General features: G+C 39.7%; 1 protein-coding gene across 2 annotated transcripts; it reads left to right on the forward strand.

Annotated features, from left to right (window-relative positions):
* Positions 1-62: 62 nt before the first annotated feature.
* SRP68_1 (signal recognition particle subunit srp68) lies at positions 63-24008 on the forward strand. Of its 2 annotated transcripts, XM_051211669.1 has the most exons (9): positions 63-113; positions 10685-10799; positions 17338-17459; positions 17504-17806; positions 19183-19533; positions 19618-19827; positions 20029-20318; positions 21572-21893; positions 22365-24008. In XM_051211669.1, exons 2-9 carry the CDS (start codon positions 10754-10756, stop codon positions 22632-22634), a joined length of 1914 nt encoding a protein of 637 aa, XP_051071754.1. In that variant the 5' UTR covers positions 63-113; positions 10685-10753; the 3' UTR covers positions 22635-24008. The 2 variants fall into 2 exon arrangements, with proteins under 2 accessions (XP_051071754.1, XP_051071755.1); XM_051211670.1 differs by lacking the exon at positions 63-113 and adding an exon at positions 232-296 and having other exon boundaries at positions 17504-24008.
* Positions 24009-24331: the final 323 nt, after the last annotated feature.

Consider the following 24331-nt stretch of genomic DNA (forward strand, 5'->3'; position numbering starts at 1 on the left):
AGTGCAAATAGGTTGAAAGCAAGGAGACGTATAGCTGATATAAGAAAAGATAGGGTTATATGGAACGAATCAACGTGTTGGATGTAATGTTTAAAACAACTAATTCTTTTCAGGTAAAGTTATAAGATCAAAATGAAAGTGAATTATGATTTCAAATAATCAAGCTAAACTTCGCTAACTATTAATTTTAGAAATTAGCCCGCTTACTACGATTTCTCTTACTTCGTGTCACAGCGCGATTTACAAACGTCCTAACGTCGTAGGCCGTGTATTGTATGACTAAATATCTTCTGTAAGTAAGCGATCATCATATTTACTTATTCTTGGACGGCACTTCCATAATAAATTTACAAAGGGTTATTGGTTCTTAAAAACTTCGCTCCTTATGTTGTGGTGGAATTTTAGAGATCTTACAAATTCATATTCTCTTACTTAAAGGGTCTACACATCATATGTTTATTAAAATGAATAACTAACTTCACTTAATCATTCTCCAAGTCTGGAATGATGCCTACTTCTTCCAATGTTATCATGACTCGACCAAATTGTCCTACAACATTTCCTTCAGTGTTGTACGAAACTGGCGAGACTATAATTTATGGACAGACATAACATGACGTTTGTCGGATTTTGGCATAAAGTTCACTCATTCGTTTGGCTAAATAGGGTTTTAGCATTATGGCTGATGTCATTTCCTGGTGCGCGCTAATTTCAAAAAGGGCAGTGAATTTTGTACTTGTGGTGATTATACTTGCTTTTGGTACTTATTGCACTAAAAAGCATTCTTGGTCGACTTTAACTAAGAGTTCTTTGGTTAAAGTTTGAAATTTTTACTACATTTTGTCCTGATTACCTGTTTTTAGTCCTTGACTAACACTTGTGTTCACATTGTTATCATTTTTTGTTTTTAAACCTTTTAAATCGAATTACAATGGTTGGTAAGACTCACAAATGTGGGCAACCAAACTGTTTGTTCCCTGTGGAAGAGGGGGTGCAGTGTGACGAATGCCGTAAGTGGTTCCACAAAATGTGCACCCGCTTAAGTCCCACTGCATACAAAAGATGCTCGAAGCCTAACTCACATCGGCTTTGCATGTTTTGCTGTGCCAACAAGGCATTACTAATACAGGAGGATATGAGCCTGTTGGCTTTGGCCTGTAAAAAGAAGGATGGCATATGCGCCGACAACACGGGCACTGACAGCGACGAATGTGTCAGTGTAGTACCTGCTGCTACGCGACGCCTCAAACAACCGACTCTGACTGACGTAAAAGTGGAATCTTCGTTGACATTAACAGGGGGAGTAGTACCACCTGGTACTGACATTGTTAATAATGCACCTTTAATGGGAACCGAAGATCTGGATAAAACAGTCACCGTTCCAAATAGTCCCAGTGTTATGAGGGATGAAAAATGGACTCCGGTACGTAGGAAACGAAACGAAAAGAAAAAGCTGTAAGCAGTACACAGGTAGTTAGTAACTCACTGGTGGACCCAAATTGTGAGCCACAAATTGCACTACCAAAATCTGAAGGTAAGAGTGAAACCCATCCTGGCGTGACTGAGAAGAAAAACCTAATAACATCGAATATTATTGTGAGCTAATTGCGGGAGTCAAACGACCCTGATCCGAAAATTAGACACTCACATGACTTAGAAAAGCTAGGAGAATACATTCGTAGTATTTTACCAGATAACTCCAAAGGAGTTCAGGTCAAAAAATTGGTAAGAATAGGCAAGAGGACCGAGGACAATGTTGAACCCCGTCCATGCAGACTCCTTAAGGTAATCCTAGGATCGGAGAAGCAACGGGATCTCTTGTTAAGTAGCGCTCGTTGTCACGACAATTCTGACATCCGAGTTAGACCTGACATGTCTCTCGAAGATAGAATAAAAAGGAAGAAAGCACTAGCTGAACTTGAAACCCGTCGGCAAAACGGCGAGGAAAATCTCCGACTAGTGGGTTTTCGGATAGTCAGGTCTTGGAAGCGAATGCTACCAAGGCCTGTGTGGATAGGCTGTTCTACTTAGGAGTTTTATATGCCAACGCTCGTAGTTTACGAAATAAGTTCTATGAACTAGAAGCACTAGTAGACAGGTTAAAGCCACTCATAGTAGCAGTGACAGAAACTTGGTTAGTCCATGACTTAGACATTACTCCAGAATTATCCGGATACCATTGCATCAGGAGTGATAGACATAGATGTAGAAAAGGAGGCGGCGTCCTGTTATATATAGCCAATGGCATAAATATCCGCTCCTCTACTAGCGAATCCCATGGTAGCGGCACTTGTGAAGTCATTAGCTGTAAGTTGGCAATAGGACGTAGTACATTTATGCTAGGTGTCATCTATCGGAGCCCAATCTGCTTAGCTGATGACTTTGTTTTAGAGCACATTCATCTTTGGAGTGGTAATACCAGGTGCTTGATAATAGGAGACTTTAATGCACCTGATATTAGTTGGACTGATATGACCACAGAAGGATCTATAAACTCCTTTGATAGTAGGTTACTGATAACAATAATGGAGCATGCACTAGTGCAGCATGTATCCCAACCCACACGTTCTGGTGTTAACCAGGGTTCTTCTCTGCTGGATTTGGTAATCACTCATGAGACTGAGGATATTGTCGACTTAAATATTCTTCCACCGTTAGTAAACAGCGATCACGCTGTTTTGTCATTCGCGTTTAGAACTAGGGACATGTTATACGATCAGGTTACACCGCGCCCAAATGTATGGAAAGCTAACATATCAGCCATTCAGGAATGCGCTGCTAAGACAGATTGGTTAGTAGATACTAGCATATCAGTTGAAGAAGCATGGTCTGTATTTAAAGGTAAATTTAGACTAGTTACGTCCCCGTTCATACCATACCTGGTACCGCGAAGACCGAATAATAGTCCACCATGGATAACTAAAACGGTCAGGAAACTCCTTAGAAAAAGGAAGAATCACTGGAATATGTTCATCTCTACTGGCTTAGAACAATACAGATCCAGTTATTGTAAGATTAGGAATGCCTGTAAAGCGTTAATAAGCAAGACTAGACATTCATACGAAAAACAATTGGTTAGGGATTCTAGATATAGTCCGAAACGGCGAACTAAGAGAAGCGATGGAATTCCATCACTTTTGATACGAGACAATCCGTTAATCTTAGCAGAGAATGATGCCGAAAAAGCTGAAGCCTTATCGGAATATTTTAGTAAATTGTTTTCTATCGGTAATGAGGAACGACCAATGATTCATCGTGACCGTGACGGCTCGCTGATGGATCCTGTAGTCATTGAGAAAGATACTGTTTTAAGGCTACTTCAGCATCTCAAACCTGATAAGTCCAGTGGTCCCGATGATATTCATCCTAGGATTATGAAAGCCATATCAGATGAAATTGCTGAACCATTAGCGATACTATTCGACATGTCTCTGAGACAGTCCAGACTTCCTAGAGACTGGAAAGACGCCATAATAAGTCCGGTGTATAAGGCTGGGAGTAGGGATTTAGTTAGTAACTATAGACCCGTTAGCTTAACTAGTGCAGTTGTGAAACTGATGGAGAAAATCATTCGGATAGCTGTTATAAACTATGTTGAAGGGCAAAATCTTTTCTCCAGGGCACAACATGGTTTTCGGAAAGGCCTATCTTGCTTGACAAATCTTCTCATTGCACGAGAAGAGTGGGCTGCGGCAAAGGATCGGAATGCTCCTGTGGATGTAATTTTCATAGATCTAAGTAAAGCCTTTGATAAGGTTTCACACTCTGGTCTTAAATTCAAACTGAAACGTTTTGGAATCCATAACACAGTCGTCGATTGGATAATTAACTCTCTCCATGACAGGAGACAAAGGGTAAGGGTTAATGGGGCTCTCTCCTCGTGGGTACCTGTAAAAAGTGGAGTTCCCCAAGGCACAATCCTAGGTCCTCTTCTCTTTTTACTTTATGTAAATGAATTGCCAACTGTAGCAAAATCATCCGTTCTACTCTTCGCTGATGACATAAAGATTTGGAGACCCATACATAATATGTCGGATAGAATAGTATTACAGGACGATCTTAGCTCATTGGTGGCATGGTTAGACAGATGGTCACTAGAAGTAAATCCTAATAAGAGTGTAGTGATGCAGTTAAATAACTCTGATGAATCGTATGACTATACACTACGTGGATTCGTGCTACACAAAGCAAGAAACTATAAAGACTTAGGAGTTATATTAAGCAATGATCTCAAAACGACTAGTCACTGTAAGGCTGCTGCTGCAAAAGGCTATAGGGTATTATGGTCAATTCGTAGGTCTTTTCAGTATTTAGATGATGAAATGTTTGGATTACTATGCCCGATTTATGTGCGACCACATTTAGAATACGGGATTCAAGCAGCGAGTCCTTGTTTCAAATATGAAGCAGATATGCTAGAAAGAGTCCAACGACGAGCTACTAAGATGGTACAAGGTCTAGCTGGCCTATCTTATGAAGACAGACTGAGACACCTTAACTTATTTCCGTTATCTTACCGTAGAGTACGGGGTGATCTAATATTGGCTTATCGTATACTGAACGATGACCTTGGTATTAACATGTCTTATCTTTTGCTTCCGTCTAGAACCGATCATTTGAGAGGACATTCGAAGAAAGTTCAAAAACCGAGACCAAACCGTTTACGTCTGGAGTTCCGTTTCTCGCACCGAGTAGTGAATTACTGGAATTCCCTACCGGAACACGTAATATTAGCACCGTCTGTTAATATATTCAAAACGAGATTGGACCTCCACAGTATTACAAACTGCAAGGATTAATATAGGTCGACAGACCTCCTATCCTTATTACTGAAGACTGAAGACTGAAAACCCCAAATCTAATTCCTAACATTGACCATCAACTGTAAATCATAATTCTAATTCCTCACACTGGTTTGGAACCCTTATTTGGTCCTAGTTACTAGGTGAACAATCTCAAGGTCAGTCTGGCGTTGCTCAAAGGTCATCCATAAATATTAGTCTCACCGAAAACTTTAAGGATGGTCCTCTAAAATTATCAGAGAAGCTATTAAGTATATTTGGAAAAACCTTGAAGTTCAGATTAACTCTACCCGAATAGTCTCGTTAGTTTTTTGTTTCAGTCTATTAGGTACGACAAATTCTTTCATCTCAACTACTTAGAAACCTGAATGATTACTATAGTTTCTGAAATATTCGTTTAAATTGTCATCTGGTGCAATAATGGAATCTATAGAAAGCAGACAGCAATAAAAGTCGAATGAATTTTACTCCTGGCTATAGGCGTGTTGATCATATCTTCAACCTTCGTCTGTGTTTTTGTGACACAGTCCGTCATCCTAAAATACAGAGGCTGATCGACTTAATGTGGTAAATCAATCGATTGGTTGGTTGTGCAGTTAGGTGTTAGGTACTAGGAAAAGTGGCATATCAGTTGGCTGAGTTTTATATCACTCATTCGCACTGCAATAGGGGCTAGTTTGTGTTGAAAGAAAGCTCAGTTTAGACCAATTAAGATTTAAACGGAAAGAGCAACAATACTTACAGAATGCTATAAGTCCACTGTCCCTCATTGCTGTCTTCAGCTACATACAATTTAATAAGCTCAGTCATTTACCATAGCATTAAATTTGAAAAGTAAACTGTCCTTCAGTGAGGAATAAGTTTTTCGCTTTGTAAAACAGTTTTAATTGCTCGGGGTGGTTCTGGAATATTCAAGATAATTCTACTGTACAATGTGACAAGGAAGTGGAGTATTTGGGAAAAAATTGAACATTGGTTAAGCTCAAACTGATTATAGTCAAGTCAAAATGTGTAGTTCACTTTTGTTACCAAGACAGTTGAAGATTATTTACTGACTTTAATGATCAGGTTTAAGTATTCCGATAACTGCAGCTTCCATCAGTTTTAATATAGTTGTGTTGGGTTGTTTGTTGATCACCTTAAATGCACTTCATGCACCGGCATGCTGTCAAACTATTGAGGCCGTTTTACCTTTGGAGTTACCAGTTTCTGTAAATATACTCAATAAAACTAGTAGAAGCTCGTTCTTCTGTCATTACAGTGTACATTGGGCTGAGCTGTCCATTGTACTCCGTGCTTCCCTTCAGATGTCGAGCTTTTCATAATCCAGTCAACCACCAAAAGAAAGAGAAAGTAGGAGAGTAAGCAGCCTTATCCGACTCCGTTCCTTACATGAAATGCGTCTTTCAGCTGTCTGTCATGCACCACTTTGCAGTGTAGTCTGTTGTATGAAGTCCGTATGATGTTGACGATCTCAGGTAGACTATAGTGTCGAAGAAGGTTCCATAATGTTCTATGCACGCTCTCAAACGCCTCACAGTCAAGGAAGCTGATATATAGTGACAAGTTCCATTCAGTGTATTGTTCAACGACGATCTGTAGTGTTGTAATTTGCTTTATGCTCGACCGATCCTTACGGAATCAGACTTGTTGATTCCGAAGTTGGACGTCTACTAAACACTACGTGAAAACTTCCTGGTATCAACAATGGTGTGGTTCCTTTGTAGTTCTCACACTTACTCAGATTGTTGCCTGGTATCTTTTCAAGTGTCCTTCTCTATAGTCTGTCGTGACTTGTTCTTCCTCCCAGATCTTCCTAAATAGAACGTGAAGCGTCTTTGCAGTTATTTCTTTCTGACTTCAGTGCTTCAGCTGATAGGTTTCCAGGTCCTGATTTTTCCCCAATTTTGATTTGCCTGATGGTCGTTTTGATTTCTTCGATCGTTGGTGGAGTAGCAGCTATGGAAAGGATTCTGTGCTGCCTCGATTTCCTGTGAATTTAGTAGAACTAGCCTATTCAAGAGTTCCTCAAAGTATTCAACCCACCTGTCCCACTGTTCTTGAATCTCAGTGATTGGCTTATCTTCTCTGTTCTCGACTGGTTGCTCTTGTTTACAATAGTCCTCTTCTAGTTTCTTCATTGTGTCATACTCTCCTCTCTTGCAGGTTTTCCGCTGTCATTGTTAGCTTACTTACCTACGTCTGTTACTTCTCGCGAAGGAGCATAGGCCACTCACCAGCATTCTTCATCCAACCCTGTCCCGGGCAATCCTTTCCAGCTCCTTCCAGTCATTATTCATCCTTTTCATATCTGCTTCGATTTCCCGACGTAATGTGTTCTGTGGCCTTCCTCTTTTCCGCTTCCCTTCAGGATTCCAAGTTAGGGCTTGTCTCGTGATGCAGTTTGATGATTTGCGTAATGTATGTCCTATCCATTTCCATCGTTATTTCCTAATTTCTTCAGCTGGAAGCTGGTTTGTTCTTTCCCAGAGAAGGCTATTGCTGGTGGTATCCGGCCAATAGATGTTGAGTATCTTGCGTAGACAGCTATTTATAAATACTTGTACCTTCTTGATTGTGGTTGTTGTAGTTCTCCAAGTTTCAGCTCCATACAGTAGAACTGCCTTGACGTTCGTATTGAAGATCCTCACTTTGATATTGGTTAAAAGTTGTTTTGAGTTCCATATGTTCTTCAATTGTAGGGATGCGGCCCTTGTTTTGCCAATCCTCGCCTTTACGTCTGCATCTGAACCTCCTTGTTCATCGATAGTGCTTCCCAGGTATGTGAAGGATTCTACATCTTCCAGAGTTTCGCCATCAAGTGTGATTGGATTGCTGTTCTCCGCTTTGAATTTGAGGACCTTAGTTTTCCCTTTGTGTATGCTGAGGCCTACTGATGCAGAGACTGCTGCTACACTGGCTGTCTTTATCTTCATTTGTTCATGTGTATGCGATAGGAGGGCTAGGTCATCTCAGTTAGTCAGTCAGTCAGTAACAATGTAGAACTTCGTACGTACGTACATCAGTTCGAGTTGCCACACCACATTAGCACAGAGATGCAGTTGTCGATTCAAATCCCATAGTGGTAGAGGTAATAAGAGTATAAGCAGTAATCGGGAAGATTAGGGTTTGGAGATGTTATTTAAAGAGTATAATCCAGTGAAATAAATTTGGAAAGAGGAAAAAAGGGACATGAAGAATTCAGAAGATTAGAATTTGGGAGAACACAGAGAGTGGATGCACCTGAGCCATTGCAAACGATTTTGAGCCATGTCATTCAGGGTCTCTAACCATCGGTTGCTATCATCTCGCGGTCCCCAACCAGGTAGTCTACACCTACCAACATGACTCAGTCCACTTGTCAGTGATTTCATGGACTTGTGCCATGTTTTGGTCTGGCCGCCCATAGCTTTCTTTCAATCTACTCCTATACAACAAAACATCGCACATCGAGGCAGTCGGTGGTTGGGCATACGTAACACGAATATCCTCTACTCTTACCGGCCATGTTTCACTGCCATAAAGTAGGACGGAACGAACTGCTGCGCAGTAAACACGTCCTTTGGTTGGTAGACGGATATCTCACCTACGCCATAAATGACGCAAGTTGGCAAAAGCTAGTCGAGCCTTCTATATCCGTGCTGAGATTCCACCACACACCAGACCACAAGGGCTGATAAGACTTCTCAGATAAGTGAAGCGGTCGACACGCTCAACTACTCCACTCCCTATCATTAGTTCGGGTGTCGATGCAACCCAATCCTGAAGCAACATTTTGCATTTCGAGGGAGAGAATCGCATGCCGAACATGCTTGCATTGTTGCTTAGAGTAGTCAGAAGACTGTATTTTGTCAGCGTCTTTATCAAATAGAACTGTCATCGGCATATTCTAAGTCAACAAGTGAACCTCCCGGTAGAAGTTCAACTCCTGGAAATCTAGACGAGGAAAGTGTTATCTCTAAAAGTACGTCGACGACAAAGTTGAACAAGAATGGAGAGAGTGGACAGCCCTGACGAACACCACTTAAGGTAATCAATTCTGATGACAGTTCGCCATAAGCTCTCACTCTACCAGTTGTGTTCGAGTAGAAACCTCTATAATGGACATCTTTCTGTAAAATTCATCTTTTACATCACCTGCGCTGCAGTCAGTGGGAGAATAGGCAGAGACGACGAAGAGGCGACGACGAGTGTCCCTATCTTTTCGGATCCTTACTGTTCCGTTCAGTCGAACAGCGCATAAACGACTGTCTACTGGGATCCACTCTAAGGCCCCCAAATGCCCTGGTATGGCCGAGAGCGGGGTAAGCCTGCCCTCCCTCTCGAAATACTCTCACACGGCCACGCGTATATAGCCTCTGCCAGGGAAGTCCTACTCACTGCCTTCTCGTGGCGGGGGTGTTGTTTACGAAAATGAAAGGACGAAAAGCGAATGTCCGGCGCTTTAACCGGATCCTAAATCAATGGTGCACATGGGCTCTAGTATCCTGCGGGAACGAATGGCGTATGAACCAATTTTCGGTCACTGGCTTCCATGGGATTGTATCTCCTTACGATGCTCCACTGCCTTATGGGTTAGACCTTTAGGTCAAAGGCTCGGGGTGTTGCCCCCCAAGAAAACCACCTGCTTCGGTTTGGGCACCCGGGCAGTATCGCAGCACACACGCAAATGATGAACTCTCTATATCTATAGAAACTATTTTTCTCGCTTCGAATAACAATCAGATGATTCAAATTATTATCATTACTGTTATTATTATTATTATTTACTACGACATTATTCACCCTCTTTTATTCCTGCTCTGTCTATACTTATTTTTTCGACTTATACAGCAGCTCGTCTTTGGTGGAAATTCGACTCTATCTAAACGTTCTCGAGTCACTGTCCGGTTGAAAATTGTATGTTACCACCGAATATGAGTACTGAAGCAGTTTTTCTGAAACCACGTGCACTTAACCACTAGACCACTGAGCCGGCATCCGACGGTGTTATTGCTAACTTCAACCAATCCACGAAGTTGCGCCACCGTACACCATTGTCTTCAGTGAGTTACTATCTCACAACAGACCTGGTGACGACTTCTCACTAGAACTCCAGGAGTTTTTCCTGAAGTCAGTCACTAGTGAGCAGTTGATTATTATCAGAATGGGTTTTGTGCTCACGCGCGAAGCCAGTAGGTCCTGGGTTCGAGCCCCGCGTGATGCGGGATCGTGGATGCGCACTGCTGAGGAGTCCCATACTATGACGAAACGGCCGTCCAGTGCTTCCAGGTTTTCCATGGTGGTCTAGCTTCAATCGACTCATGATTTCAATCTTCGTATTTATCTCTATTTCTTTCGACTTGTTCTAATTTTCGTCGTTATTGCGAAGTGTGGCAAATTAATCCGATCTGATTTCTCACAGGGCTTTACAATTGTGTTTTTGTATTGTTAAAATAGCAAGGTGAAAAGTAGATGTGTTACGTCTGGTCGTGATTTTATTGACCATATTATTGCTTTTTAGTAGTTCTTGGAATTAAAGCATAGTGGCTGCGTATTTAGTTACATTTCTGAAGTTATTTGTGACGTTGGACGTCGAACTTAAGGTTTTGTCTGTCTCACTAAAATAGAACTGAATAAGGGCTTCACATTATTGAAATGTTTACTTCCAAGCAATGAACGTAGAATGAGCAGCTTCTCCCCACGATATACTTCTGGTCACTTGTTGCAGATGTACTAATAAAAGTAATTTACGCTTAAACTCTTCGATCGACTTGGTAGTCAAATGTAATAGTCTTCGTAGGTGAAGACTGTTAAATATATACACAGCCTTTTTGGTTACGTGCCAAGTATTCTGCAAATATGAGTAGCTTATTCTTAATGTTCTTGTTCTCGCCTTTCAGACTTTTCACATCTAGAGCTGTTTCTTTTAAAGATCGTCGCTTATTCCTTACTATACCATAAGTTTTTGAATGGAAACTTCAGAAAACACTACTACAACACCGTCAAGTATACCCGGTAAGTGTTTCTTGTTTAATTTCTGCAGTTTAATTGATGTACTACTTGGTTGAAGCTGCCGAATAGCCATTATCTTTCTTTGGTCAGTAATAATCAGCACAGAACCTGGCATAAATGTACATTAGGTCCATATTGTTATATCTAATACTGACGCAAATTCACTTGCTCTGTCTTCTAGATCTTGAGTTCAAGTATTCCTTCATACTTACCTTTCCACCCCGTATTTTAAAACCATATTCTCAATGCTTAGTTTTTCTCATTGTCATTTTTAATACATTATTTCGACTCTTTTGCTATTTATCCTGTTAATATTCTTGTTGGTAGACTGTTATATCATTAGCTTATAAGATTATTGCGAAATACGATCGCCAAATATGCTGACTTATACGATCAAACGAATGACGCATACACCAGTACGAACAACTTAGAGTTCCGATTGGTACTTTTCCCGCCCTAAATCCAGAACGCCATTCTCAGCCTCCACCATACGAATCATGTATTTCAAACGTACTTGGTTTATATGTTAGCAAAATCAGATCACATCACACCATAAAACGTAAAATAACATTTGTACGAGATCAAGTCAAAAGTGGTTGTAATTGTGAGGGATTGTTACTAACAAATTAGGAATATCTCAAGAACGGAAAATCGTATGATAATAGTCAGTTGGTCAAATTGAAGCTTATAATAAAAGGAATATGAATATACATATAATATAGTTACTTGACAGCCATACAATAAGATTTTACGTATAATATTAGTCCGTAAATAATTCCTAACGGTTATCACTCGTTTATTCTCGTCCCGATATAACATAGACAATGTCAGGGATGGAACTGTAGATGTTTTATGGGATATGATCGCAGTAAACATATAGCATTTGTTTATATCCTCTCTCTTCTATCCAACCTTTAGTAGCTAACTGGTTGTTTGGTCCATAAACTTTTAACAACTTCAGTTTTTCCTTCTATTGTAGTTTTATTTCACAGGAATGTTTCTTAAACTAGATTTCAAATAGTTTTATTGCCTTTCGATACTTTGAAGTTGGTGACTCAGGCTTATATAGCTTCTAGTTTTTATGACTTCATCTTTGGGATTACTTAGTCGCCCTCTAAATAACTTGGAGTTGTTCTGCAAAAAGGATTGTATACTTGGGCTACTAGTGGATCTTAGTTACTATTTTGAATCATCATTTGTAAAAGCTTTGGTTAACGTGTTATTGAGATTTTTCCCGACGTTTATACTTTCTATTTAAGCAAAAGTAGTGAGTTAAAAAAGAGTTTGTATATTTTAATATTATGTTCGGATATAACTGAGGCGAAAGCCAGGTTACTTAAATACTAAAGTTGCGTTGCGTAATCGCAACGTTAAAGATGGATTGATTATAAGTTAAGCTCAGAAGAGACTCAAGAAGGAATGAAGAAAATAAATTTATGATTATGAACACAAAGTACATAACCGAGTGTTGAAAATTTAGATCACTAGGGCAGTGCAAGACTGACAACAGTTTCTTTTTAAATGCATGATTAATGTTTAAGCCTTTTAATATTGGTAGCTTCTGCAAAATGCAATATTTCGTTGAACTATTGATGATTTTGAGTAATTTTGAAATATCATTGCATCCACTACCAAATAGAGCCGACTGGCGAATGCGTTGTTGGAAGCATGCAGTGTCTGAGGAGAGAGCTCAGAGATGCGGACGGTAACATTTTTTTATGTCCTTCCAATGTGTTTCTGCACATGCATATGAACTGGTGAACACAGTTGGAGGTGATACTGTTGTGGTTATGTAACTTCCAATATCTATTTCTCAGTGACTTATCTCCATGCATTTTAAAGAATTTTCTTCTAGGATATTCAAATTTTTTGGTGCATAAATATCCAATAAAATGAATATCTCTTGTAGTTCTTATTATCAGAAAAGTTTACAAAAAAAGACAGTGACTAGTTATTATTTAATTGGCAATAGTGATTAGTCATTTATGTACTCTTGACAAATCAGTCAGTCAGTCAGTCAGTAACAACGTAGAACTTCGTACGTACGTACATCAGTTCGAGTTGCCACACCACATTAGCACAGAGATGCAGTTGTCGATTCAAATCCCATAGTGGTAGAGGTAATAAGAGTATAAGCAGTAATCGGGAAGATTAGGGTTTGGAGATGTTATTTAAAGAGTATAATCCAGTGAAATAAATTTGGAAAGAGGAAAAAAGGGACATGAAGAATTCAGAAGATTAGAATTTGGGAGAACACAGAGAGTGGATGCACCTGAGCCATTGCAAACGATTTTGAGCCATGTCATTCAGGGTCTCTAACCATCGGTTGCTATCATCTCGCGGTCCCCAACCAGGTAGTCTACACCTACCAACATGACTCAGTCCACTTGTCAGTGACTTCATGGACTTGTGCCATGTTTTGGTTTGGTCGCCCATAGCTTTCTTTCAATCTACTCCTATACAACAAAACATCGCACATCGAGGCAGTCGGTGGTTGGGCATACGTAACACGAATATCCTCTACTCTTACCGGCCATGTTTCACTGCCATAAAGTAGGACGGAACGAACTGCTGCGCAGTAAACACGTCCTTTGGTTGGTAGACGGATATCTCGCCTACGCCATAAATGACGCAAGTTGGCAAAAGCTAGTCGAGCCTTCTGTATCCGTGCTGAGATTCCACCACACACCAGACCACAAGGGCTGATGAGACTTCTCAGATAAGTGAAGCGGTCGACACGCTCAACTACTTCACTCCCTATCACTAGTTCGGGTGTCGATGTAACCCAATCCTGAAGCAACATTTTGCATTTCGAGGGAGAGAATTGCATGCCGAACATGCTTGCATTGTTGCTTAGAGTAGTCAGAAGACTGTATTTTGTCAGCGTCTTTATCAAATAGAACTGTCATCGGCATATTCTAAGTCAACAAGTGAACCTCCCGGTAGAAGTTCAACCCCTGGAAATTTAGATGAGGAGAGTGTTATCTCTAAAAGTACGTCGACCACAAAGTTGAACAAGAATGGAGAGAGTGGACAGCCCTGACGAACACCACTTGAGGTAATCAATTCTGATGACAGTTCGCCATAAGCTCTCACTCTACCAGTTGTGTTCTAGTAGAGAGCCTTTATAAGGTTAATGTACTTCTTTGGTACTCCTTTCAGTGACAAACACTGCCATAGAACCTCACGATCAACAGAGTCGAATGCCGCCTTAAGGTCGAGAAATACTACCATTGTGGGGCGTCTGAATGTGTGTCTGTGTTCTAGAACCTGACGTAGTGTGAATATCTGATCTATACAACCACGTCCAGGTCGAAAACCAGCCTGACTTTCTCTAGTCTGCTCTTCACGAGCTTTAGTTAGGCGTCGAAGTATTATTGAAGCTAATATTTTAGACACTATATTAGTCAAACTGATTCCTCTGTGATTGTCACAAGAGGACTTTTGTCCTTTCTTATAGACTGGCACAATCAGTGATTGAGACCAGTCAGATGGGATTACGTCCAGTTCCCAAATTCTACCTAAGACCTCAGTTAATCTCATTGCTAATACTGGACCACCATCCTTAAAAATCTCAGGAGTAAACCTGTCAGGGCCTGCTGCTCTCCCTCGCTTCAGATTTCCTATGGCTTTTTCAACTTCGTAAAGGGACGGAGGACGTACATTAACTTGCCATTCAGGTTGACTAGAGATCGTGGGAAACCGAAGTGTGGCTGAAGGCCAGTTGAACTGATCCCTAAAGTGTTCTGCCCATCGATCCAATCTCCTGTATTGAGAATGAATAATATGTCCATCTTTCTCTGAGATTGTTTCACTAACAGTCGGTTTCCTAATACCGGTTTCCTTAACGAGTCTGAACAATTGTCTGCTATTACCTATTGCCGCTGCCTTTTCCATCTCTCTTGCTTTCGCTACCCACCACTGTTCGCGATCATTGCGTAGACTTCTTGTCAGCTTGCGCTTAAGCTGACTCCGCTCTTCATTATGTTCAGAGCCAGGTGGAATGAGTTTCCGAGCATCTATCAGTGCGATAGATGCTGCTGAGATCCAGTGTTGCTCCCTAACCTTCTGGTTTACCTTACTAGCAGATATCACTGCTGTTTCCACAGCTTTTCGGATATCATTCCATGCTGCCTCGGGGTGGGCATCACATACATGGCTGCCTAACTGTTTTCCTAGTTGTTCCTGAAATATACTCTTAGCTTGACTATCATTAAGTAGGCCCCTAAGAGGTTTCCTTGTAGCGTCTTTCCTACGTCCAGTAAGACGCAAGCAAATACGCGCTCGCACTAGAGCATGATCTGAATCTAGGCATGTGCTCCAGAATGAGCGACAGTCTTCTATCGAGCCCCTCCATCGGTGGCTGATAGCTATGTGATCTATTTGGGTCCAACGTTGGGACGAATTAGGGTGTCTCCATGTTAAAAGATGTTTTTCCCTATGCTTAAAGTTAGTATTTGCAAGGAACAGGCGGTTATCTGAGCATAGCTGCAACAGACGGTCGCCATTATCTGTTCTTTGAGCCACGACACCATAAGATCCACCTAGGTGTCTTTCCCTATCGCTTAGTTTACCTACTTGAGCATTAAAGTCACCAGCCACTATTACTACATCCGAGCGCCTAGCTTTTCGGAGAAGGTCCGAAAGCTTTCTGTAAAACTCATCTTTTACATCATCTGAGCTGCAGTCAGTGGGAGAATAGGCAGAGACGACGAAGAGGCAACGACGAGTGTCCCTATCTTTCCGGATTCTTACTGTTCCGTTCAGTCGGACAGCGCACAAACGACTGTCTACTGGGATCCACTCTAAGAGAGCTAGTTCTGCCCTAGGACTCAATGCTATACCTACACCGGCGAGGCCACGGGAAGCAGAATCAGGGCTTCCAGATACACGAAGCGTAAATCGAGTCGGTTCTTTATTTTGGCATGGTGAGGTCAAATGAATGACGCTACTCGGATCCTGTATGCGCGTTTCGGAGACGCAGCACACATCGATGGCGCGAGATTCTAAAGTTTTAGCTAAGGAAGCCTGCTGTCCTATTTGGCAAAGTGTTCGTACGTTAAAAGCTCCTACGTGTAGTTTAGAGCGTGGTTTCAGGAGACCAGGAATGGCGTTCCACGTACTCGAATCGTTCGCCCTAGCGGTGCGAGGTGATAAAGAGACGTGGGGAGGGTTAGTCGGGGAGATAAGAGAGGTATTAGGTGTAGGAAAGATTTGAATGTGACCACCTTGGTCTCTTGTGCTGTTACGGGTATGAGGGCTGATATCACTTCCCGGCTGCCCACACCGTGGAAGGGTATTTCTTGAGGAACCTGAAAAGGAAATTGGATTAGTGTTGGTCTTGACGACCTGGGAGCGTGACCGCAGAGCCCAAGGGACAACTGCTTGAGGCCGGTCGCGCACGGCCTTTTTGTGGAAGGTTTTTGACGTGTTAGCTCCGTTCTTCAAAGGGCCTTACCGCCGGAGACGGAAATCCGTGAGGTAAGGTGAGGTGTGACATTTTTAGGGTCGACCTTTTCTAACCCCACCCCTCCTTGTGGGAAGGCAGCATCGCTGTCATGCTGGTTGTCCGAGGGAGACACCTTACTGCTGTCACACCCCTCTACAGTCAGCAGTACGACTTCGCCCTCAAACTTTGAGTTGCTGCTTTTAGTCTTACCGTTCACCAATCGACCTGCCTGGCATGGTAGAACCTGCAGGAACATATGTTCCAGCCAATATAGCTCGGTTGGGTCATCACGATAGGCAAGCCCGACCACCGCGTCAAGGTAGCAGCTTCGATCGGGACTCTTGACAAATGGTTTGAAGGATAGACAACTGGACTAACCTGTGGATAAACATCAGCTACTCACTACACAGGTGCAGCCTGATTTGTAAAATAATATCACTTCCTTTAACTTAGGTTAAGAATATAACATTGAAAAAGCCACAAATTCTAGAAGTTCACCATCAGCTGTTGTTTTGGGTGATAGCTATCAATCATGTTAGAATAACGAAGGAGTTGGTCTATTCAAGTCAGAATCGATTTTCACAGATACGCCTAATTTATAACTATTCCCACGTCATGAAATAGCTTAAAGATCATCTGTGGATAACCACAGAGACAAATGTCTCCAGAGTTTTTAGTCAGTGGTCGTTCAACTCATACTCAATCAAGCCAGACCTTTTAGGCTCATTCATATTCATTTTGGGCATTTTAACCTTTCATATCATCTTTATCTAAACCTGTAGACGTTTTTGCTATATATTACCCCGTTAATTTTGTCTGAATTCACGTAGCAAATAAAAATTCATATTTTAGATTATTGTTTTACAAGTAATCACTTTATTTGACCGCGAAAACCACTGTATTCTGTAGTTTGTAATACTAACACAATATGCAAGTCACATTTCCATAATAATTGTGACGTTGACAAAATGAATACGTAGGTAGATTTTTGTATATATATACTTTTTAGTCAGTGCTTTTTATCCATCGATGTTACTTTTTGGAAATTATGTGATTACTAGCAGCATTGATAATTTTTTTTGTATCATTTAGTGCTATCACTTGTTAAGTCAGCTCAACAACAACATGGTTTACGTCATGGTGATTATCAACGCTATCATCAGTATATTTCTCGAAAACTCAGGAGAATGAGGAAATCACTACATTTTCAGCAAGTAAGTAATATGATATACTTTGATACGTTGTCTCTCTCCTCTAGGGGAATCGATCAAAGGTTGTCCCTAAAAAGTTAACTCCAGACATTGTGACAGATCCACGTTTCATTATTTTAGCAATCTTTGAAATTGAACGATCATGGGCATATGCTATGCAATTGAAAGCTGAATCAAGTACTGAAGTTCGCAAGCGTTTCCAGATGTGTTCTCGACTTCGTAAAGCTGTTGCACGTGCCGAACTTTTATGTAGTATGGAGGATGATTTGTCCTTATTAGATGCACAAACTAAACTGGAATTGCGAGCATACAAACAGTGGATTCGTGGGATTCTATTCTTCGAACTACAGGTAGTTATCACCCAACTTTACTTTTGTTTTATTGCTTGCTTATATTTTGGTTAAGGAGGATTCTTTAAAATAATTCGATTTAGTTTATCAAAACAATGTGATATATATTGGTGGAATATATTTCCAACATTTTAATAACATATTAACTTGTTGTGATATTCGTGAGGAATAAAAGTTCAGTTTAAGGGAATGAGAATATGAAACAAGGTTAATAAAGACAGAACATTAGCTTAACCACTGTAGATGTTACATTAAAGCCAATATCCCTAGGACTTCGTCTTTTCGTTTAATTATCTAAACTTGTCATTTTTTCACACCGATGACCTCTTTTCTTAACATAGAACTTCGTGAATATTTTGTGTCCGTGATGATTTTTAACGGGTTTTAGTCTGTATTATTCAGTCTACATCTACTACTATGGTTAGTGAATTAATTTGGTTTATTTAAAGTACGAATTTTCCCACTGTCAAATTCGAATCTGTTACTCAGTTATGGGAAAATCACTTTCATTAACAACAAAGTCACCCCTATTAAATCTTAAAATAGGTTTGTTCAGTGATGTTTATGAAGCTTATCTTCTAGTTATTTTATTTTCTTTAGTGTAAGATTTTGTGGTGATTGTTGAGTGTTATAAATATCACAAATCAACCTAAGTTGGACAGCTGTTGAAAACCAGGAAGCATTGAACCGTCGTTTCGTTCTGGTATGGGACTTTTCAGCAGTGCGCATCCTTAACTCTACCAGAGACTGTACTCAGGACTTTGAGATCTTGGGGTGAAATTCTGAATATTACTGCTAAGGAGCCCTTTACTGGCTCGGTATCTAACTCCAATTAGATCGTATGAATGATTGCTGTCGAAATATATATGTCGCCAATCCTCGTATATAATCGACTTGAATCGCGTTAGTAAATGACGGAATTAAATAATTCAAATACGAGAATGGATTTTCGAATAAATATATCTTGTGCACTCAGTGATCTGGACAGACAATCAGAGGGACGAAGCGAAAGGATCGAAGAGAAGAGAGCAAAGCGAAATGACACGCAATGGAGAAGGCATATGAGCCAACTCGGTTTAATCAAGCGTTAATCGATAGTTAAAGTCACACACAAATAAGTTACTGACATATGATGAATAGGATATAAAGTGCACAAGGTCAAAAATATGACTCAAGAAGAATGAATAAATCGGCTTGTCCGGAAGCTAGAATAAGCTATATGGGCTTAACACAGCAACTGATACTACATCCCCATACTAGGACGAAATAGCTGTCCAACGCATCTTGACTTTCAAGAGTTGTCTGATTCATATTGGTTCGGGATTTCAATATTTGATTTTAATTTAACGATAGCTTACTATTCCATAATTATCTAGAATTGGGCCGTGGCCAAGGAACATTTAGAATCAGCTCAAGCTATCTATGATGTTTTACTTCAAATGGTAGATGAAGATAGCCAAGCTGTTTATAAGTCCCGGATTGATGATCTTTTACCTCAAATTCGATACTGTGCACATTCGATTGGGGATGAAACAGCAGCTACAGATTTACAACGCATGCGCAATCAAGCATCTGATGGTTTAACTCTTTTATCGGAACTTCAGTTAGATCAACTTCTTGGTCAAGCTCGATCCAGGCAAGCTAGTCAAGTTAGTGAAGTTGATTGGTTGGGGACTTCGATTCCAGTAAAGTCAGAAAAGGCGAAAATTGCTATTTTAACAGTGGAGGTAGGTTAAACAGATGCATTTAGATAAAGAAAACGCAAGTCATTTTTGTATACCTGTAAAGCTGTTTGGTATTTTTCTTTCTAGGAATCTAAGTCAGAATTGGAAAAAGAAGAAACTCTTCAGGCTAGATTGTCTATCTATGAATCTATATTGAAATTGTGTGTTGAAGCAATAACATCTGTTAGAGATGAGCTACGTACTGCAATAGCGTCTGAGCCATCTGTTACTGGAGATAAAAATACAGCTTCTGTAGTGGCTTCTTCCAAATATGGTCAAACCTTAGGTTCTGAAAAGGTATGTTGTATTATAATTCTTCAAACGGTTTTTCATTACTAACTTCATAATGTTATTTTGTTTAACTGATACTGTGATTGTAGTCGATTTTCTGTACGAATGTTTAGTGACATCTTAATAACTTTTATTGAGGTATTTTAAGAATGAACTTTTTAAAGGTTTACTTTCTTCTTAAAAGTCATATGGGTTTTTGAATTTCAGGTTTCACGACTCCAGCTTTTGTATACTTATTTACAATACTTGAAATTATCTAAGACGATTGATCGAACACTTCTACATATTGAAACTACTATTTCTAGCCTAGCACAAGGAAGTCACAAACGAAACCAACTTGCTACTAGTGCTTATCCTAAACCACAAGAACTATCTCGTCTGTATGATACGTTAGTACAAAATTTTCAAGAGATTATCTCTCTACCATGTCTGGTGCAAGATCATGTTGGTTTAAAGGATCTATTGTATGCAAAAATGCTGTCTTATCGTAGTTATCGGTGAGTTGGTTTTTAGTTTTTTGGCCACTGATGTGATATCTAAATATTTTTCTCGTTGGATTGCTCTTCAGGTTCCACAAAAAATATGGAGCTTTGTAGCTAGCACAGTAGTCCGGGCTGTTACAATGTACAGATAACATTTTGAAGATGATTGTCAAGAAAAAGCGAAGATTCTAGGAAAAAGTATCGGTAGCTGGACAAGCGAAAAATATCCATATTATTAATGGAACAAAAAAATACATAATCTTGCTTAGAGCTGTAGTAGTTTGGTCAAAAACTAGAAATGTCCAGATCAAGACACATTAGAAATAAACTTATTGACTTTTGAACCCTTGAGGATTTAAAGGCACTGAATAAAATGCCTCAATATCGATTACAATTGTCCATGCAACTACTCTGTATTTGGTTTATTTTGTCATTGTCGATATCTATATAATGTTATTCACTTTAGTATCATTCACCTTTCATTTGTTCCGTTTTTCAGTAATTTTGAACTGTTTTTAATTCAGTTTGAAGTTTTTATTATTCATCACTGTGAAATCCACACTCGGCAGTGTTTAGATTTCCATTATTCAACGTAGTGTGTAACCATCCACTGGGTTGTTTTATGAAACCTTCCTTGTGTTGTGGTTATCTGCAAGTGTTTTTTACTTCCTTCTCATAGTTTGTCTGGGATTGCTTACTATGATAGCTGTTGTCCATTCATATGTAGTGTATTTCCTACCCGTACCGAGTAATATAGTTTCACACACCATATTTACTATTTCTTCGTGTTCAGTCGATATTGACGAATGTGTATGTTTTTTCCATTTGGTATTTCAGCTGCCTTGATAGCTTAAGGTTGATGAAAATTGATAGTTTTTATGTTATCCATTTCTACCAATTCTCATCTCTTTTTTTACAGAGCGTTTCGTGTGGGATTTGTCTAAGAACCTGACAAAAACTGTGTAGTTGTTGACTTAAAAATGAGGTTACATTTAGGATTTAATTTGTCCATTATAATCCCACACTAAATTTCACCAACAGTAGAAAGTATCGTATGCAGTGTATGCAGTACCAATAACAAATTTTTTCAAATTGCTTGATTTCTAGTGCTTGGTGTATTTATAATCACTGACCACTAACAGTTTTGATTATAATGCATTTTTCGAACAAGTTTGTTATTCATATTTCCAGTGATTTTGATGCAACTATATTTGTATAAATGTGTATGTATGTGAAGGTTAATATTTTATTCCTACTTTTTATCATAGGTGCTATTATTTGGCCCTTGCCTACAACTGTAGTAAAAAATACGTTGAATGCTCTGCCCTTCTTACGAGGGCTATTCAACATGCCGAAAAAGCAATCACTTCTCTTAAACATCCCACTTCAACCTGGACTAAAGCTGAGGAATGTATCGCACCTGGTCCGGGTCCTGATGCCTTATCGAAATCTCTTCAGTCGCTTATATTACAAGCTGAGTCAGAGGATTTCACTTGCAAAGCAGCCTCAATGCTTGACAAAGTAGAAGAAAACGGACCAGTATCCATCACTCCCCTTGCTGGTACTACAGAAGTGGATCCCTCACGAAAAGTGGGTATTTTGCTATTTAGCCTCATTTAATTTAAAAATTCGACTCACAGCATGCATCGATGTTGTATTGTGTTACACTAAAAATCCTGCCATCCCACAAGTTTCTTGTAATCCGTTAAGTTTATTATGTTTCTATTTGCATAATGAGAGTGTTCATAACCAAATCCTTGTCTCGTAACTAGTTTATTTAAAAACTGTCTAAATATTAACCAAATTCCCTCTGTATTATTCCTGTTTGTTTACGTATCTGCAACATTTATTGTGACGTTGCCTGTTACGACAAAATCCATTACGTTTTCAACCATTTCATACGTTAATCAGTTCTTGAAAAACGTGTTAAGAAGACCTTTTTTATACTTTGGTTTTCACTTGGTTATAGGATAAGAAATAGGTAGAATTTGTATCGTTGTTTTATGGATTCTTGATAATCGATGTTATAATTTCACTTTCTCCTTTTATGTTTTTCTTTAGGTTCTGACTGACCGCCTGGATATCTACGTTGACGAAAAATCTGTCGAGAAATCATTCAATAACTTTATTTATCCCTTTGTTCATCTACCTCCCAAGTTTCGTCCTGTCCCTGTGAAACCAATTTTCTTTGACCTTGCCTTAAATCATATTAATTTCCCATCTTTGGACGACAAAATAAGTCTGAAGGCTACTACATCTTCCAAGTCTTCTGGTCTTACAGGCCTTATGCGTGGATGGCTATGGCGAGGTTCAGAGCCAACAGAATCCTAAATCTGATGTTGCGATACTACTTTGTCTATATGTTTGATCGTTCTTTCGGTTTTCATACAGATATTGGTATTGTATTTTAATTCCTGTGTACCGCAGGCTGAGTCGTATTTCTCTGGTATATTCTTCTCTTATACTATAAAGTGGATTAGTGCTCAAATATAATATTACTTTGATTATAATGTCCTCCATCTTTTACAAGACTTGTGTCTTTAGGTGGCCACTCATTTCTCTTCAATATATGACTTTCGGTGTGGTTTTGTGACTTTTGTGTGCGGAAATAAATACTCAACAGCTATTTATACATGAAGATATTGCCTATTTGAAGACTTATTGACAGCAAACAGATAAAAGTGATGCTATCAACTTGTTACTTGCTATAAAATGATGACTAGTCTTGCTTTCGTCAGCCGTCAATTGTGGCGTTCAGTGTGGTGGGACTGCCTTAGTGTTATCAGTGGTAGGTCTTCTGAGCTAGTTTTTCGGCGGACTATTCAGAAAAGATCGGTCGTCTTGTTTTCAGCTTTCAAATGTCAGTTGTAAGTTTGACTCGGATTCAACTTGTTTAACGCTGTTATTGTTAAATTGGTGTAGTAGCGATTATAGGTTACTGTGTTAGTGAGGTGAAAGTAGGTTGTGAGGATAAAAACAAAATGGTGTTATTATCATAAGTAACTTCTTTACTACCCATTGATACTGAGGTTAACATGAAATTTTTCTAACACAAACAAGTAGATTTTGTCGATATAGTCTTGTCAGTCGACGAGGCATTTCAACTTGAAAAGATGATACAACTAGCTTCTTATAACTGAATACTATGGGAAAGAGTTTGGCCTCAAAGGATTACGATTCTCTAAGAGAAAATGCATTGTACACCCTTAATTTTGAGCTTTATGAGTCTGTTGTCGTCTTTGAGGCCTAGGTATTGTACATGAACTTCCCATGTCGTCTTCGGATCTTTGATTTCTCATCAATGAAAGCTTCATCACAAATGCTGATGAACAAACACTTCCATAGCACCAAAGATCTCTGGACAAACATTTTTGGTAGCAAAGAGTACTGTATAGTATTCGATTTATTTGACCTTCATGGGAAGCGTTTGATCTAAGCTGGGTAGTAGTTGCAAGTGATTGGTAGGGAGTTGTGCTCATTCATGGTCTGGTGCGGATACATGACTGAGCGCCTTCATTTAGGTTGTGTCCAGGAAAACTAGTAGGGTTAGCATTTGTATTGAAGACTTACAGGACTGTTTGTTCTGGAATTTATTTACCACTAGTGGGGTAGTGATGACATTAAGACGGGGCCAGTCAGAAGAACTTGTCGTTGGTAGACACTAATGGCTTGTGTTCAGCAGCATCTGGCCATCTTTCCGTAATGTGAGGGGCCATGTGGTACAATATAACGGTAATGTGCGATGGAAATTCCAATCCACTATCCATCGGTTTTCAATCTATTCCAGTCATCCTTGAAAGAATATCAAAGTGTTAGTACATGCTGGGATACTCAGGTAGTTGTATAAGGACGCAGAAACTGCGAAGAAAATCTGGTTTATGCGCATGCGTGTCAAAAATATAGTAGTCGTTTCATTGTTCTTGAAACCCTAATTTCTTCAAGAGCTCGTTATCTATCGGTTTTCGTAAATCTTAGTGATACTTGATTACTCGGTGCGGTATCGCAATTGCGAGGCTCCTCTTGTTCGA

The sequence above is a fragment of the Schistosoma haematobium genome, chromosome ZW, assembly GCF_000699445.3.
Source record: "Schistosoma haematobium chromosome ZW, whole genome shotgun sequence".
NCBI classification, from domain to species: domain Eukaryota; kingdom Metazoa; phylum Platyhelminthes; class Trematoda; order Strigeidida; family Schistosomatidae; genus Schistosoma; species Schistosoma haematobium.

Bases quoted from the DNA above. Each gene is read 5' to 3' on its own strand.
- SRP68_1 (XM_051211669.1), top strand. From the start codon at position 10,754: ATGGAAACTTCAGAAAACACTACTACAACACCGTCAAGTATACCCG. The intron at 17,807-19,182 runs GTAGTTATCACC...ATAATTATCTAG, and splicing joins TTCTATTCTTCGAACTACAG to AATTGGGCCGTGGCCAAGGA. The intron at 20,319-21,571 runs GTGAGTTGGTTT...TTTTTATCATAG, and splicing joins CTGTCTTATCGTAGTTATCG to GTGCTATTATTTGGCCCTTG.